At 40.5% G+C, this 16,727-nt stretch overlaps 1 protein-coding gene across 1 annotated transcript in view; it reads right to left on the bottom strand.

Moving 5' to 3' along the window:
- notch3 (notch receptor 3) overlaps positions 1 to 14,137 on the bottom strand; it is a 45,086-nt gene extending 30,949 nt beyond the window's left edge. The window contains exons 1-7 of the mRNA XM_014021865.1: positions 13,881 to 14,137; positions 12,977 to 13,049; positions 1,771 to 1,913; positions 1,356 to 1,691; positions 586 to 708; positions 268 to 501; positions 17 to 172 (exon numbers count right to left, since the gene is read on the bottom strand). Coding sequence (XP_013877319.1) covers positions 17 to 172; positions 268 to 501; positions 586 to 708; positions 1,356 to 1,691; positions 1,771 to 1,913; positions 12,977 to 13,049; positions 13,881 to 13,941 — 1,126 coding nt within the window. The 5' untranslated portion in view covers positions 13,942 to 14,137. The remainder of the gene's footprint in view (positions 1 to 16; positions 173 to 267; positions 502 to 585; positions 709 to 1,355; positions 1,692 to 1,770; positions 1,914 to 12,976; positions 13,050 to 13,880) is intronic.
- Between the last annotated feature and the right edge of the window lie 2,590 nt (positions 14,138 to 16,727).

The raw sequence follows: 16,727 nt of genomic DNA, 5'->3' as shown, positions 1-16,727 counted from the left end.
AAAACTGATGTCTCACCAATCGAACATTCATCCATGTCCTGATTGCAGGCACCTCCCACAAAACCAGCAGGACAGGTACAAATGGCGCGGCCATTAAGAGGGTTGGTGTCACATACTGCACCCTCGTTGCATGGATTACTCACACATGCATCATCAAGRTGACACAGCAGACCTGTGCAAATATTATATATAAAGAGTATTTACTTCACTTACCGGTAATTGCATTTTAGAGGCACAGAAAAGACAACCATTTACAAAGTGACATACCGGTTTTCCCAACCGGGCACTCGCAAAAAAAGGATGCTACACGGTCGTGGCAGGTGGCGCCGTTGAAGCAAATAGCTGTTGCACAGTCATCAATGTTCTCGCTGCAGTCATCTCCAGTCCAGCCATTAACACAAACACAAGTATGGCCCCCAATGGTGTTGAAGCAAGTACCACCGTTATGGCAGGCATTGGGTTGCATGAGACACTCATTGACATCTTCAGCACAGTATTGTCCTTCAATGACAAAGTGACATATTGGTTCACATACACCAACAATGTAATAAACATGACTGTCAAATTGTATTTTACAAGCTGTACCTGTCCATTCAGGTGGACATTGGCAGTTGTAGGTATTGACACCGTCTACACATATTCCTCCATTCATGCACTTGTGACCTGGACAGTCATCCACATTATTCTCACAGTTGTGTCCCTCAAACCCTGAAACAGATTCATGGGGAAAGTGTTACACTACACAGATAAGGCAGCACCCAACAGTTGTGAGTTTAATAAACATTCCTTGTCTCTTTTACAGAATACTAAACATTTCTTCCCCTACACTCGAGTCACGTTTCCCACACTGGAGAAAATGTGGGGTAACGTGGGCAGTAAAAGAGTTCAAAAGGTGTCTGACTGTTTACGTCTTCGTTTGACTTTTCCCACACAATGCCAGCAATGGAAGTGATTCCTGCCTGCTCCAGAGGTCTGCACTCCCCTCAATGTTTGCTTGTTTTATAATCTCTCACAGTTTCAATGACTTCCTCTCTGGCAGGGGACATTTCCTGTCAGGTCCCCAGTGGGAAACTAGAAGGCTAATAAAGTAAATTCCTTCTGTAGCGAACAGAGCAGAGTGGAGAAGAGAACAGACATGCTGCCTCTTCAACTCTCCCACCACCTCATATCCCATCAGAAGCTATTAATAGCAGACAGGAAGCTGACCTGAGACACAGAACTAAATCCCAGCAACAGTACTACGTCATCATGCTGGGAAAATCTGTTGGACTTCAGCACCCTGCAGAGGGCCTGGGAAAACCATGAGAAATAAACACAGACTGCGTATGGTTTCTACATAGAGACAGCTGTTGTACCTGCTAGACAAGCACACTCATAGGAATGGTCACTTGTCTGGCGACAGGTCCCTCCATTAAGGCACTGAGATGGGGCACAGGGTAAGGTGGACACCTCACATGTACGTCCACTGTATCCTTGCTGGCACTGGCACCGGAAAGACCCATGAGCATTAATGCAGAGGCCACCGTTGAGACACGAGCCAGGCTTGCGACACTCGTCAATGTCATTGCGGCAGTTTTTTCCCTGATAGCCAGGTGGACACGAGCAGTTGTAGTGGTTATTCCAATTGGCACAGCGAGCCCCGTTGGCACAGGGACTTGTGGCACATGCGTCGATGAGGGAGCAGTCTTGGCCTGAAAGTGGATGACACGCACTCAGTCAAAAACACTCGTAGCTTTCTTAGACTAAAATTCTCCTGAAAAACACACTCACCTCTGAACCCTCTCTGGCACACACATGTGTACTGCGGGAGACCATTAACCACCTGGCTTCTGCACGCTGCACCATTCAGACATGGTGATCGATGACAGGGATCCAGGTGCTGACAGAGGGGACCAATAAATCCGGGGCGACATCTACCCAAATCGCATACATTCACACACACACACAGACACACATTAAGTATGTAGCTCACAAATCACAAAAAGGTCACAAGCTGACAAACCAAATCTTCAAAAAAAAAAAAAAAAAAAGAAGCTGCTAAACATTAGAAATCGCAGCCCAATATTCTTTATGCTGTGGTAATCAGGTCCTAATGACACCTTGGCAAAACCTAATTCCTGACTCATACAGTCGGCAATCCCTTTGGGCTTCAGAATGACTTTACATTTAGCTCATGAGTGCACACCATGCCATACATTATGACTGCAAAGACCCACATCAAATATTTAGGCCACTTTATGCGCTTTATTGGCTTCATAAAGAAGATTCTGTTGTTTCCAGATGGAAGAGCTAATTTTCTACATGCCAGCTAACATTTGTTCCACTCTTAGCTTTTTTTTTTWAAATCTCTGTTTTTCTTTTTTTTTCCGCATTAAAAAAAAAGAAAAAGATAAAGATAAACACACCCAGAGACAGCAGTCTGGAAACGTAATACATGTCAACAAATCCTGACACGAGGAGAAACAAGGATTATACACACTATGATTGGAATACAAGAAACAGCTGCAGCATTTGAATGAAATCATCTCTCCCTTCCTGTGGTGTTATTGTGATGCAACTACATCATATTTTATCAAACAGCTTGTCTACACTTAAGGTGTGTCAGATGTGTTTTAGTCGTTGCTCCTATGTGAAACATATTTAATATCTCCTTTATGGTTGTTTAAACTTGTTGCATTACAAAACAGTACATGAATGTTWTATTTCTTTTCGTCGTTTTACATATGCAGTGACCACCGGGTTTTGATCAATGTCAAAACATGCTGACACGCATTATGTGCAAGCGAAATCCCTGCAGACACAGGAGAACTGAAACTGGTTCCATGCTTTTAATTAGCTAAGTTTGACAGGGTAGTTGTGTAGATTATTTGTAAGCCTGACCTGAACGTGCTGTARCAAGAGGCTGAAAAACATTTGAACYGGGYTCTCTATGGCGCCCTGCAATGCTTCTATGGGAGTTCAAAAAAGCTTGTGATGCTGGTAACTCTACACCCTCAGTGGAGCTTTTGGCCAGTGTCAAACCCCCTCTTCAAACAGACCGTTTGATGCTGGCTGCAGGGCAGTGACAGCTGGGTTCTGGCCTGTGTTTGAATTTCTTTATTTAAAAAAAAGGAATCAACAAAAGGTTATCTTTTTAGTAGAGGAACCATGCTGTTTTTTATTGTTTATTTTTTGATACAAACATTCCTGATGAGAAAACGTACAAATACGCTAACATTGTTCTCGTATGCCAACAGTTTCAAGCTATTCACACTTTAGCTCATGAAGATACACTCAAGGTCAGCAGCAAAGCACTGATTCATTGGTGGGATGTTAAAGTGAAGCTGCTCTCGACCGCTATGACGAGAGAAAGAGTCTGCACAGATACAGCCTCTCTATCTTTTAAATCCCCTCTGAACGCCAGCTTGGCTTTCCCCTGAACTACTCCCTCCTCTCACACGCTGAGAGGTCATATGTCAGAGGTCCCCCGTCTGATTGTGATGATAATGTCAGTCAGGCTGCAGAGTGTAGCGCGGTGCTATGTAGGAGAAAACATCTTTTAGAAGGTGCAACTGGTGGCGACGAAGAGGAGACGAGARTGGTCTAGTCCAGCAGGAATGTCATGTCATATTTCCTGTAATCCTCGGTCCTTTGTTCTAAAAACACACTGCGCACTCCTTGTGAACAATTCACGTTGCCCTAGCAACAATACAGGCAAACAAGCAAGGCTGACACCCAACCAGTCCTCGTCCCCCCCACCCTTGGTCCCCATAACTATTTGTCATGGCTTGGCTGGGTTTATTTAGAGGCAAATTAACTATGTCTGGAATCCAGGGTGTCACTAAAAATGAAACACGAATGTGGCACAAAGAGGTCTTTGAAAGTACCAAAGAAGAAAGTTGCCTAAAGAGCTGGAAAATACAACACAATCTGTTCAGTTCTTATGGAACCTCTTGGTGTTGTGGGCAATTTAAAATTCATAAAAMCCAAACAGTTACAGTCTTAACACTTTGTTCTTCTCAACAGACTATTATGAATCTCTGTAGATAAATTAAATAACTCAACAACTCACCGGTACTCCAGGAATGTTTCTGAATGCCAGTGAATATTAATATTAATCTAAAAGTGTTGGAATGGAATGCGTTTTTGACTATGATGATCAAGTGCATGATTGCTGCTGCATTAGTGGACATGAGTGCATGATTATGTCTGTAATAAAAATGGATTTGTCCTCCCTGACAAATGTACAATGAACCAAGCAGCCAAAACACACATTCTTTTGTCTAKACCTCAATGCCAACACGCTACTCCCATAACATACAAATCAGACTGATAAGCAGTGCAGAGAAAGTGAAAGGCATTCTGCTATGAAAACTCTGCGTATCAGTCTCATTTTAACCTTGTGGATTCTTCTGCTTATGGGAAAGGCAGGGCAGGATTTGAGCCTTTGCCTGCATTTTAACTCTATTCGTGCAAGATTTGAACGGCAGGTGCAGGCTKCTATTGTGCAACGGGCCTTTTAGTCATACACTGCGACTGCCGACATCTGACCTTTGAGGAAGAGCTTGCAGCAGATGAGAAAGGAGGTCTCCGGGTTCAGCACAGAGATGGGCAGAGTGGGGAATCGCTCGCCATGTCAACACATGTGAGGGCTTTTGCCAGCTGCAATCCTGCCACCTGTCCACATCTGTCAGCGCACCTCTGGGTGTCCGGCATTTAACTCTCCTGCCAGACTTTAAGCCAAAACAACTGTGCTGTTTTTGCCCATGAGACTGACCCATTAACAAACACATTCTTGCACACATGAGGCGCTTCATATCTTTCAAGAATTGGTCATTCTTCACAAGCACATGSATTAGCAAATATACAGTCTCAAATCACATTTTCGGGGAAGTTAAACAAAAGCACCACAGCAAAAAAAGCAAAACCATGCAACAATCACTACACACCCAAACACAGCAGAAGAAACTTACAACCACCTTCAGCCTTTGAGGAACAGTTGTAGTATCATGAATTCTTACAAGAGAAGACCCACTGAAGAATTCAAAGAAGAAAAAAAATATTCTAAACACAGTTTTCTGCTTTGAAACACAACATGTAACACATTTGCAATGATGCATTTGTTTTTCTGTGTCAAACAAAAGCATCTTTCACCTAATTTGCTTTGATTTATACGAGTACATTTTGTGACTTATGCTTGTGTAATACAATCCTAATTTTCCTGCTTTCTGGTTCACTTGAGCAGAGTAACCYGAGCTCATCCTCTTCTACACAATAGCAGCTATTCTGCCAGAGGTCAGAAGGTGGCTCACCTTGAACAAAGAGGCCGTAATCTATGACATGGTTCATACATACAGTCATGCTGGAAACAAGAAAAAAGAAGCTTCCCTATCTGCTGAAGTAGTTGTATGTCAATACAAGAGAGCAAGAGTAGTAACAAAACGAGTGTTTTGATAGAACATGTTGCAGACTTCAAATTTCTAGAAAAATAGTAACTTTTAAAAACTCGCATTTTCCAAACGCATCTGTTTTTTTCCATTCCTCCTTTTCCACAAACAAGCAGCAAGCAGCTTCTCTCCTTTATTAGAGTCTGTACAGACACCACACTGCCAACAAGGGCCCATCCTTGCCCCCTCCCTCCAGCAGTCTCCTCAGCTTGGCTCTTCTCAGCTTGGCTCTCCCTTCTCCTGCAAAGAGCCAGATTGGGGGTTGGGATTGTTTTGTGGCCCAAATAAAAGAACTAAAGTAGTCAGAACCCCTTTGTATAAAAGTGTTGGGGGGGGGGGGGGGGGGGCAGTGACCCAAACAGCTAGTTTTTAAAGGCCTGGGCTGTAGCCTGGCAACAGTAACCCATGGTGAGACAAAGCCGGAGTGAGGAAGAAAAAAAAAGTGGGGGTGATAGACAGGGCTTCGTGAGGGCAGTTGGGGAACTTTTAGAGAACGAGTTCCTCTTCACGTGAAGGTAGTTCTGAGTGGCACAAACGAGCCAAAGCAGCCTGGCACAGTTATATTCAAACCATGTGGTGGTGGGTTTCATGCTATAATGGACTAGGCGCATTAAAACAGATCAACAACAACAACAACAACAACAACAAAAAAGATCCCCTAAAACCATTCCAAACATCTCACAGACATAAATGTGACTACGAACAATTTTCATGTAGTCCTAACGAGTAATTGATAAAAAACAGTGAAAAACATGGACTGATGTGAATCCTTTCCAAAGTTCTCAYGTTTAAGAATATAAACCAAAATTCTAAGGAAAACTCAGGCATTTTTATGGACTTCAATCATCCACTTCGCAAAAAGAACATTATAATTGTGTTGCAGAGCACTCAGCAACACTGCTGTGAAAATGACACATGCTCACATTTTCATTACTTTATTTACACCTAACAGGCGATCTTTCACAAGTTTCTATTTAGTGTCAGTTTGGAAGAAAAGGCTACACCATCAAATTTTTCAAATAGCTATGTGTTTGCCCATAACCACATTGCAGGAATCCTAGAGTCGGGGTCCTTTAATGCATTCTCAACTAAACTCAGCCACAAAACCCCACCCAACCACCTAAACCAAACCAGATTTCTGAAAAACTTGGAAACTTGAAAGAACCCATGTAAAACCCAAACATGAAGCTTTTGTGTTCTTTTAGTTTTAAAAAAAGTAAATTAGACTGTCCTCTGGCATGTGTTGCTATTCACCAAACAACAAGAATTTTCTGCACCAGGAGTGAGGAGTAAATAGACACATGCAAACATCTGATAAGACACACTCCACACTTAACGCTGTTGACAGAAACTGTCACACTGACTGAATAAGACCAGCACACACGCTACACGCTTCTAGTTCTAAAAGAATGAGGATTTTTATGGGGCACCGGCAAAGGTTCTTTATGATAAGCAAAAGAAAACAGCCAGAGAATGTTTACTATTTTAAGTGCTGTCACCCATAGACATACGGGTGTTTGTAAAAAAAAAAAGATGTATGCCAGCTTTTTAAAACTCTAATAAATTATATTATTTTAAGAATGTTGTTTTTATTTCCTCATATGTATTTAGTTCCAAAACAAAATATGAAAAAATAAATAAAAAAAACATTAGGCCTGAGTACAGTAAAACTGTTTATATTAAGGTTGCTTATTTGAACAGTGAAAGCCTTTTCTTCAATCATTTAATGACAGACCCATCCCTAAAGGGAGGGAGAGACTGGGAAAATTTTACTGGCCGACTTCAGTGTTTCCAATCAGACCTGCTTAAATGTCTTGACAGCGAGAGGATAAAACTTCAAAGCTTGACTTATCCCTACATAAGCGTGCAGTTCAGACATACACAGGATGTTCCTCTACCAACTCCCAGTAATGGAAAAGGTGACATTATTTAGGGATGAATGTGACATACATACACACTCATTACAAAGGTTTTAACTTAACATTTCTAAATGTACTTTCAAAGCAATGACAAGAATATATTTTATGCAACTAAGCCATGTAGCAGTGGCAAAAGGAAATAAAGCAAAGATGAGAGAATGATGGAGCATGAAGACCTTCGTACATTCAGTAAGCTTCTTAAGCTTCTGAGCTAAGACAGGATGTGTGTAGCAGAGAGGTCAGAAGGCACCACTATCATTGACAGGGCCTGGGAACCACAGCTCCCAATCTCCAAGCATCACCCACAGAGAAAAAGGGACAACAAAGCCACATTTCAACTAATTTGTCTGTTTGCACTCAGCTCTTGACGAATATACTGTCATTTGAAGCTGCCCAGTCTTCAGTGCATCAGTTTTCTTGGGTAATGGCACGATAATAGATCCATCTGCTTGACAGGGCAGCATGAGTGATGTGAGCTTTATGTTGGGTCACAACATTGCAGAGTAACTAATTGGAAATCAAACAAGTTAACTGAAACATCAACTTTTCAATGAGGCACCGCTAACAGTATTAAAGGCATTCCTGAAGGGGCAAACAGGGCAAATGGATGGGGTATAGGGACAATAACCTGAAAGGACCAGAGGGAGAAGAGGAATCTTACTTACTAAGCATTCCTTTCTAATCCACCATAAAGATGCCAAAGAAAACACTAGCCCTGAGATGCCGTGAACTAAGCTAACAACCTAATCTGTCTCTTTGCTATGGTCTTTCAGAAAATACATGCCTTGGCATGGGGATATTTTTCTAATTATAAAGTGAAAATTTTATTTTTAACCTTCATGTACTAAAACAATACACCCACAGTCAGTTCCCATCTGAAGAATGTGTAACCCATTCTGAGAAAAACAACAACAACAACAACAACAACTAAATAATGAAACAAAGAATAGGTGCTCACCTAAAGTACTTGCACTTGTATCATCTCGTTATTTTCCAAACATTAAACAGAGTAAAGTAGTTACAGACGTTTTAGCAACAGAAACAAGCCTCCCCACTGAGTGGACAGCCTGCTTCTTCTCAAAAGTAAAGATGTCCTTTTTCATCATGTTTTAGGAGGACAGGAGTTGCTACTGGGTCACGACAAAACACCCAAAATTTATTTGTTAAGTCTGCTACTGAGGCCAAGGGCGACCAATTCATAATATTCAGAAGACCATTGAATCCAAGGGTCTCGGGCAGCAGAGATGATCCACATTCATTTCCACTCAGCTTGGCAGATCTGAAGGGAAAGAGCTGGTTGTAATCTGCGATCTGCCACTGAGCTGAAAAGGAAGACGATTCTTGAGCGCTAGGACTACATGCAATGAGAGAAAAAAGCTGCATCTTGGTGCTGCTGCTCAGTGAGAGAGGCAACATGTGCTACAGAGGCTGTGGGCTACCAGCTTCATTCCTCCACAAGCTTGTCTCTCACAGTATGGGGGCGACTGACTGCTCAATGGCAACACCTGGCCCTACGCTTTCTCTTTGTAAAGATCTGACTTCACTGGATTACCATCACAACATCCACCAGCTGTCCTATACGCAGTGCCCCCCGCACACTAACCTCACCCCCCTCCGTCCAACTCAGCCTCTTTCTACCCCTTTCCCTACCCCCAGTCGTCCAATTTCTCCAGCTGGTTCCTCTCTGAGTGACACCCTCTCAATCTGCCTAATTATTACTCCTCCAGCAAGGCTGCAGTGGCCCTCTTCATACACTACATTCTCAGGGGAGCTGAGGGTCAAAGTCTCTTCAGTTGGACTTCCTAACTGCTCACCTTGAAGGCCACACTCCTGGTGACATGATCCGCCATTCACTGTCAAGTTCAACATTGCAAGATACCTCAAGATCATAGTGAATACTTAATGTGTTAGGAAATTACACTAATAGTTACAGAAGTATTTGGAATATATGATGTGCCAAGCAGTGGTTATTCAGACAATTTTACAGTGGCACAATAATTGAAGGTCACTTTGTATTTTTCACACAAGCCCAGCTATAAAGCATTTAAAACTATAAATGACCTTAGTTTACCAGGAAATGATAATCAGAAGCTCTGGGTTGAACCAACATTTAGGACTGTACCAATCACTTTAAAAGAAGGTGCTTTACAGCCACAATTAACTTTGTGTTGTTGCTTAAAACTCATCAATTTTCAACGACAGAATGGTCACTCCATTGTTTATAATGGAGCTGTAACTGCCACAAGTCCATTCTAAATCCTGGATGGAGCTAAACTTTCTTCGTTTAAATGAAGATAAAACAGAGGTCCTGAGATTTGTACAATCAGACCTACTGGCAGGATTAAACAGTGCTGTTGGCCCTTTGGACTCAGACTGTGATTTTATTAGGAATCTTGGGGTGATTTTGGACAACAATTTTAAATTTGACAGACAGATCAGTGCAGTGGTCAGATCCAGTTTTTTTTTTTTTTATCATTTAAGGCTTATTTGTAAAGTTAAGTCTTACCTTCCCTACAACACCCTTGTGAGGGTTATTCATGCTTTTATCTTTTCTAGCTTGGACTGCTGCAATTCACTTTATAGTGGAATTGAACAGTCTCTTCTCCACTGTCTCCAACTGGTCCAAAATTCAGCAGCGTGTTTGTTAACAGGGACAAGACGGTGTGAGCATGTTACCCCTGTACTACGTTCTCTTCACTGGCTGCCTGTTCCTTTTAGGATTGATTTTAAAGTCCTACTTTTGGTTTTTAAATGTCTAAATGGTTTGGCACCTTCTTATCTGTCTGATATTATACATCACTACCATCCCAGTAGAGCTCTGAGATCTGAGATGCTCTTGGTGGTTCCCAGGACTCGGCCGGTGACTGAGGGGGACAGAGCCTTCAGTCGTAGCCCCTACACTCTGGAACAAGCTTCCTCCCTCTATGAGGTCTGCCAGATCACTTGATGATTTTAAATGTCTTTTAAAGACTTATTTTTGTTCTTTGGCTTTTAATTCTAGAGAGCACATGCAGCAGGCCAGTTTTTTAAAGTTTTTGTATTCTTTCTACTTACCAAAGTGTTTATTTGATTTTATCTGATTGTATTTTTATTCTGCTGTGCAGCACTTTGGTTGCTGTTGGCTGTTAAAAGTGCTTTACAAATAAAGTCTTGATTGATTGATTGATTCTGTAACTATTTCTCCAAATGTCTTAAGAAACGTAACAGGTGCTGGAAATGTAACAGGTGCTGATGTTCAAGACTTAAAAAAACCCCAAATTATATAGAGGAAGCTTTCACAGAGACACATAGTGAAAATAACAAAATTTGTTCCATTTATTATGTTTTTTCAACCCATTCTCACTCCCGAGTCGTCACATATTGACGTTTTTCAAAGGTCCCTTTGCGTCCAATTTTGACGCATCAGGTACCCCCCTTGCGTCATATTTTGACGGGATGGGGCGGAATCTGTTGTCGTAATTTTTCAAAGTGTAGAAAATGCACAAATACTACCGTCCCAAAGCGTGAAATTACATTTATTCACTTTAGACATCCTGTCCCAGACCCTAGTACCTAAAATTAACCATTAACCCTGATACGTAAAATTAACCATTTTTAGAAAATGTAGGAAATTCATGGCAACTACGTGTTGCAAAGCCTAAAATTACCTAATGTTCACTGTAGACATCCTATCCCTGACCCCAGTCCCTAAACTTAACCATTAATCCTGATCCCTAAGGTTAACCTCAGACCCCCGACCCAAAGACCCCTGGTGGCGCAACCCGGAAAATCCGCGGGCGGCAAGGACTGACGCGAGGGGGGTACCTGATGCGTCAAAATTGGACGCAAAGGGACCTTTGAAAAACGTCAATATGTGACGACTCGGGAGTGAGAATGTGTTGGTTTTTTTCCTAATAAGATATGGGATAATTTGGTATTTGGGACAGTGACAATAGCACCTGCCATTCAATCAGTATTTCTGATATGTAAGAAGCAATTTCCTGTAACAGAAATTAACAACTTTACAAGTTTATAAAGATAACTTCTTTCTGCAAAACAAACAAACAAACAAAAAAACAAGGTTAGAACAGTGTCATTTGGCTTAATTTCCATTGGTTTTCCAAATTCTTTGGAGAAGGCAAAGCATGTATCTGTATCTGCTTTATGTTTCGTTCCCCTCTGTGTTGCCCTCATTTTGCTTTGGCCTTTCTTCTCAACTTCTCTGCACCCTGTGCTGTGGTGCCAGGTTACAGCCAGGTATCTGGGGGAAGAATGGATCTTTTCTGCTGTTTTGGATCTCCCATTTCTGTAGGCTCCCATGGGAAGGGGTGGGGTGACTCCACCACTCATAGTACTGGTCTGACCACTCTCATGTGTCCACGCTCGGCTCCCCTGCTCTATGCTGCTCGGAGACTCGTATTTTGACATTTATTTTCCACTTTCATTAGAAAGGCTTTACCTTTAAACTCATGCTTTTTAAAAAAAAAACATTACAGCACAGACCAAAGCACATTTAATTTCTTTAACACATGTAAGTACTTGGTTGCAGCAAGGTGGACTAACAGAACAAAAGAGACGAACAAAGAGAAAGGTAATGTTGCCTTTGATGCCGTGGTACTAAATTGTGAGATTTAAAAGACTATTCTAAACAATAAGAGTTTCTTTGTTAAAATTTTAAACAACCTTTAGTAAGAGGATGTCATTTCATTTAAGGTCGTAAAACAAAGGCAGTTACTTCTAAATTGGATGGTAGGTTCGGTGTAAAATGATGTATTTAAAAATATTATATACATTGACTGAATGACGCTCAATTGTCTTGGCTAAAGCTAATGATTAAAAATAGGATAGTTAGTGGTTACCTGCTTCACATGCTATCAAGTTACACATTGCCTAGCCTGTAATGGTTACAACTGGCAATAAAATATAAAATCTTAACCAACTTTGCACAAAATTCAAACTGACATACACATGTAGGCTAACTGCCTGGGACAAGTGATTTTAAATTGCTGGTGAAACATTGACCCAAAGCTCTCACCAATAAAATAATACATTTTCTGTTCTGGAGGGAAGCAAAGACTTCCGTCTGTAGTTCTTTCATCTGAAACACTCAAGCACGTTTCCTAAACTTACAGGGTTTTTAAACCGAGCAGATGACCCCCCCAGGCAACTGAACTATTGTAACAGTCTCCCACACATCCCCCTCGTCAATTAGAAAAACAAAAGCCTCAAGATCCAAGAGTTCACCAAAACAAGGAAAATTCATGAAATAGTTAATTAAATCTTAAAGAAATTACCAAAAGTTTAGCATACAATTAAAATAATCAGATATTTGTTGTAAAAAGAGAGGATTCAAGTTTAAAAAAAAACCTTTATGATTTATGTTTGACTAAGCCCTTTAACAGGTGCAAGAAATGAGAGAGGCAGCAAAACATGTTGAGGCTTGGTGATGCTCATCAGCAGGCCTAATCAATTTTATACCTTTCAACACTAAACCAACATGTGGCTGTTATAAACACACAACAGAATACAACGACTTAACTGCACAGGAAACACTACTGATGATTTCAAGGAGAGGAATCAGTTTAATCAGTTGAACTCAGTTCACCTCAGTGCATCTTTCACCGAATGTTGTAGTGTTATGGTTTTACTTACATGCATCGAGAAGGTGAATCTATGCATGTCCCTCCATTTTCACAAGGTCTGTTCTTATCCGCACAGTGAAACCCTGTGGAAATTCAGGAAATTTGTTAGGAAACCATTAAATCACCCAAACTTATAAAATGGGAAACTCCTTTGTGTCATAAAACCTGACTAAAAATGTTAACGATAAAGAAATTAAACAAGGATGTCCATCAGTTCTGCAAAGTATCCTGCCAACAAAGAGTAACAAATCTCACTGATAGTGAAACACAAACAGCAGGAGAGACACTCCTGCTGAGTTTATGAAGCTGAAGTTGTGTGTGTTGTTGACTTTGCACAATGCAGATAAAGCTTTGTGTTTTATTGATGGAGAAACAAACTTATATTTCTGATCACAGAAAACAATTCCCCTAATAACAATTTTATTATCATATAGATCAGAAAACTAGAACTGGAACAATTTGAAGAAAATAAGTGTTTAAAATGTTTTTGAACTCCACTCAAACTCTGTATTAAGGGTTTACTAGCAGAGAAGGTTGATCTTTGTATTTACAAAATAAAGGAACTTTAACCAGGACTTATTTCTCCTTTAGTGAGAACATCATGTGAAACTTTCTAGCATGATGGGAACCTGATTATCTGCTCCAACCTGCTCTTCTCTGCAGGGGATTTAATCACTTTGAGGGGCTTTGAGAAAGTTGTCCGCTTAATAACAAACTTGAGTTAATAAATAATATGTAAAATATGCGAATTAAATTATGTCATTGATTTGTTTTTAAGATAAGCTTCAGCTCATTAGTAGTTCATCTTCACGTGGACCGGTCCGGACCGGGAGGGTCATCTGTCCCAACAAGTCCAGACAACCTGTGGATCTACAAACACGTGCTGTGATTTATAATTCAGCAGCTGAACTTACCTTCACCAGCATGCAAACATAATAAAAAGGAGAAAATAATCCATTGGGCATTCCCTTCCATTTCTGTGGAAAAGTTCCCAGCGTTTAAAAGCAGGTTTGTCTTTTTTTCAGAAGAAATACATCCTTTGTTTAGAGTTCACAGAAATTTGTAATCTCCAAATAATCTGATGGGATCGTTTCCCTGAAGTTCCCGTCCCGTTAATATCCTCCGCAGCTCGGCCGCTGCTGCTGCTGCGATTCTCCTCTCGCGTCCTAAACTTTTGAAAAAAAAAGTTTTCCTTCCCGATGAGTCCCAGCGTCTGGTTTCACTCCGCCTCCTCCTCTTCCTCCTCCTCAACACACTCACACACAGCAGCGCGCGCGCGCACACTGACATACGTGTGCGTGCATGTACGCAATTCTGTTATTCAAATAAATGTCATTATTATTATGTCATAAATCAACTAAATAAATACACAATACACTTTTTTAATTAAAAATCCAAGCATTGTTTTAGACTGAGATAATCTTGTGACAGTTTTATTCAAACCTTAAACATAAAAATATCAAGTTTTATGTGAGGTCAACTCAAGTTATATGTTAGGGATGATTCAGCTATCACATCAAATTTTAGTTTAATATTACTTCATTATCTGTTTGACATAAAAACAGATGTGAAAACAGTTTTTATCAGCTCACAGAACTTGATCTTTTTATGCAACAATCTTTTTTTAATGTGCCTATCATTCTTGTGTGTCTGTTTGTTTTTTCTTTTGTTTATAGCTTTAGGCTTTTATCCAATCCAATTCATGCTGACTCCAGAAGTAATATGGCTGTAGATGTTCATTCAGTTAAACTCTAGTTCCATTAAAATGCACCCAGTGGTTCATGAAATGTTTTGCTAACAGACAAACAGGGTTGACTCCAARAGAAGTGCTGAGATATTTAGTAAAGGTCTTGTGCAATGAGTAGCGTTATGTGTTGTGAATGATAATTAGCTACAACCGCACCAAATTGTAGCATATGTTTTGTATTAGCATAATTTTTGTAATACAGACTGAATGATGGTCATTTTTGTGATTTTAAGGTTAATTGGATGTGGCAGCCATGACTTTGCCTTCAAATGTTAATGTCTTTCTTAAAGTTTCATTAAAATCTGTTCAGTTCATGAGACAAAGTCATAAAATGCTTAAGGCTTTTTGATAGGGGATAAAACTAGGCATTTGTTTTCATCAAAACAGAACTTCAGCAGATTCAACTTTTCAACAAACATACATAAGAACAAAACTTAGGATGACAAAAAGCTCAAGACTGTCTGTAAAGTTGTCTAATTAGTTTAATTATCTAAATCCTGATCTAAGAGACAGTATAAATATGTACTTTAAAGCAAAAATATTGAATGAAAACAAATGAATCCACGAGGCTCAAAATTTTATTATTTTGTAACTTGTTTAAAATGAACGCACAATAAACAAAAATACCTTCCAGACTGTATAGTTTTGGTATTGTTTAGGCAGACTGGAACGTGTCCAATTACGTGCAAGCTTGCTTGTTTTCATGTTTAGAGCTGATTAACATCCGATAAGAGAGTGAACTGTGTTTACAGGGTACAAACAGACAGAGGGTATCTCTGTTTCACCCACGACCAAGGTTGAGAATCTAAGTCTTGGTTTTTCTTTTTTGTTTCGGTTCGACTCTCTCAATTGAGCCGGCAGCTCTTCAGCCCGCTGTGGACTCATTTTCTGCAGCAGGCTATATAGTAGCTCAGTTGTTCTGCTGCACAGCGCAGAGCCGGTCGCTCGCAGAGACAATGGCCTTGATTTGAATCATAAAAGCAGTCCAGCATTATGACACAGTTTCGCTCTGCAGGGGAGGGCACCTCACTAATATTCAAGCCCGCTGCCTCTGCTCTTAACGTCTCCCCCTTTTCTGTTATTCCGTTCCTCGTCCTTGCTGCACATAAATTACTGAAAGGAGCTGGGCCCTGAATGCAGCGTGGAGACAGCTTCGTTAGTGCGTGTGACGTCATCTACAAGAGCTTGTTAGGCCTCACAGACACCTGCTTCGTTTGGGACGCAAAGTTGGACAGAAAAAAAAGTTTTTTGAGCTTTTTGTGTAAATTATAATTTTGCTGACATTTATTTATGACTGCAACTGAGTCATAAATGAGAAGAAGTGAGAGTTGAGAAGCTGCAAGTGAAAACAAGTTTGTTATAATTGGACCGTTTTGTATGGACAGCAAGGTGGTTTAGTGGCTAGTACTGATGCCTCACAGCTAGAAGGTCATGGGTTCAAACCCTAAATTAGGTCTGGTGTGTTTCTGTGTGGAGTTTGTACCTTTGTAAAAACAAAACAAAACATGCATGGCTGCCTTCAGGTCAAGGTCTCTCTTAAAAAGCTATCTGTGACTGCAACAGGCTTCGCCCAGTCAGATCAAAATGTTACAAGTAAGTGTGATAGTTGTGTTTCTGTGTCTTCAGCTGAGTGTGAATAATGTCATTCAGCCTGGAGGTTGTAGCAACACACTCCCAGCCCTGGCAGGTGTCTGCAGTATTTTGACTGGCTTCCAGTTGGAAGAGATACAAAAGTATGCACTCAAGGTCAGACAGTTGTATTTGGAATATTTTATTATCTGTACACACAGTTTACAAATGTTTCAAGCACTTCAATCTTGTGAAAACTTGAAGGTTTTGCTTTTGATTGTCTTCTGAATCGTCATCATAGTAAAGCTGAAGTGGATTGTTTGACACCTACTTTCCACCTACTAAGAGGTACAGGGGGATAACCTGAAGACAATGTATGGAACTGACAGAGTTGTAAAGTAACTAAGTACAAATACTTTGTTACTGTATTTAAGTAGAAATTTAG

The sequence above is a fragment of the Austrofundulus limnaeus genome, unplaced genomic scaffold (genome assembly GCF_001266775.1).
Source record: "Austrofundulus limnaeus strain Quisiro unplaced genomic scaffold, Austrofundulus_limnaeus-1.0 Scaffold4, whole genome shotgun sequence".
In the NCBI taxonomy this organism is placed as follows: domain Eukaryota; kingdom Metazoa; phylum Chordata; class Actinopteri; order Cyprinodontiformes; family Rivulidae; genus Austrofundulus; species Austrofundulus limnaeus.
This window is presented reverse-complemented; position numbering and strand designations above follow the sequence as displayed.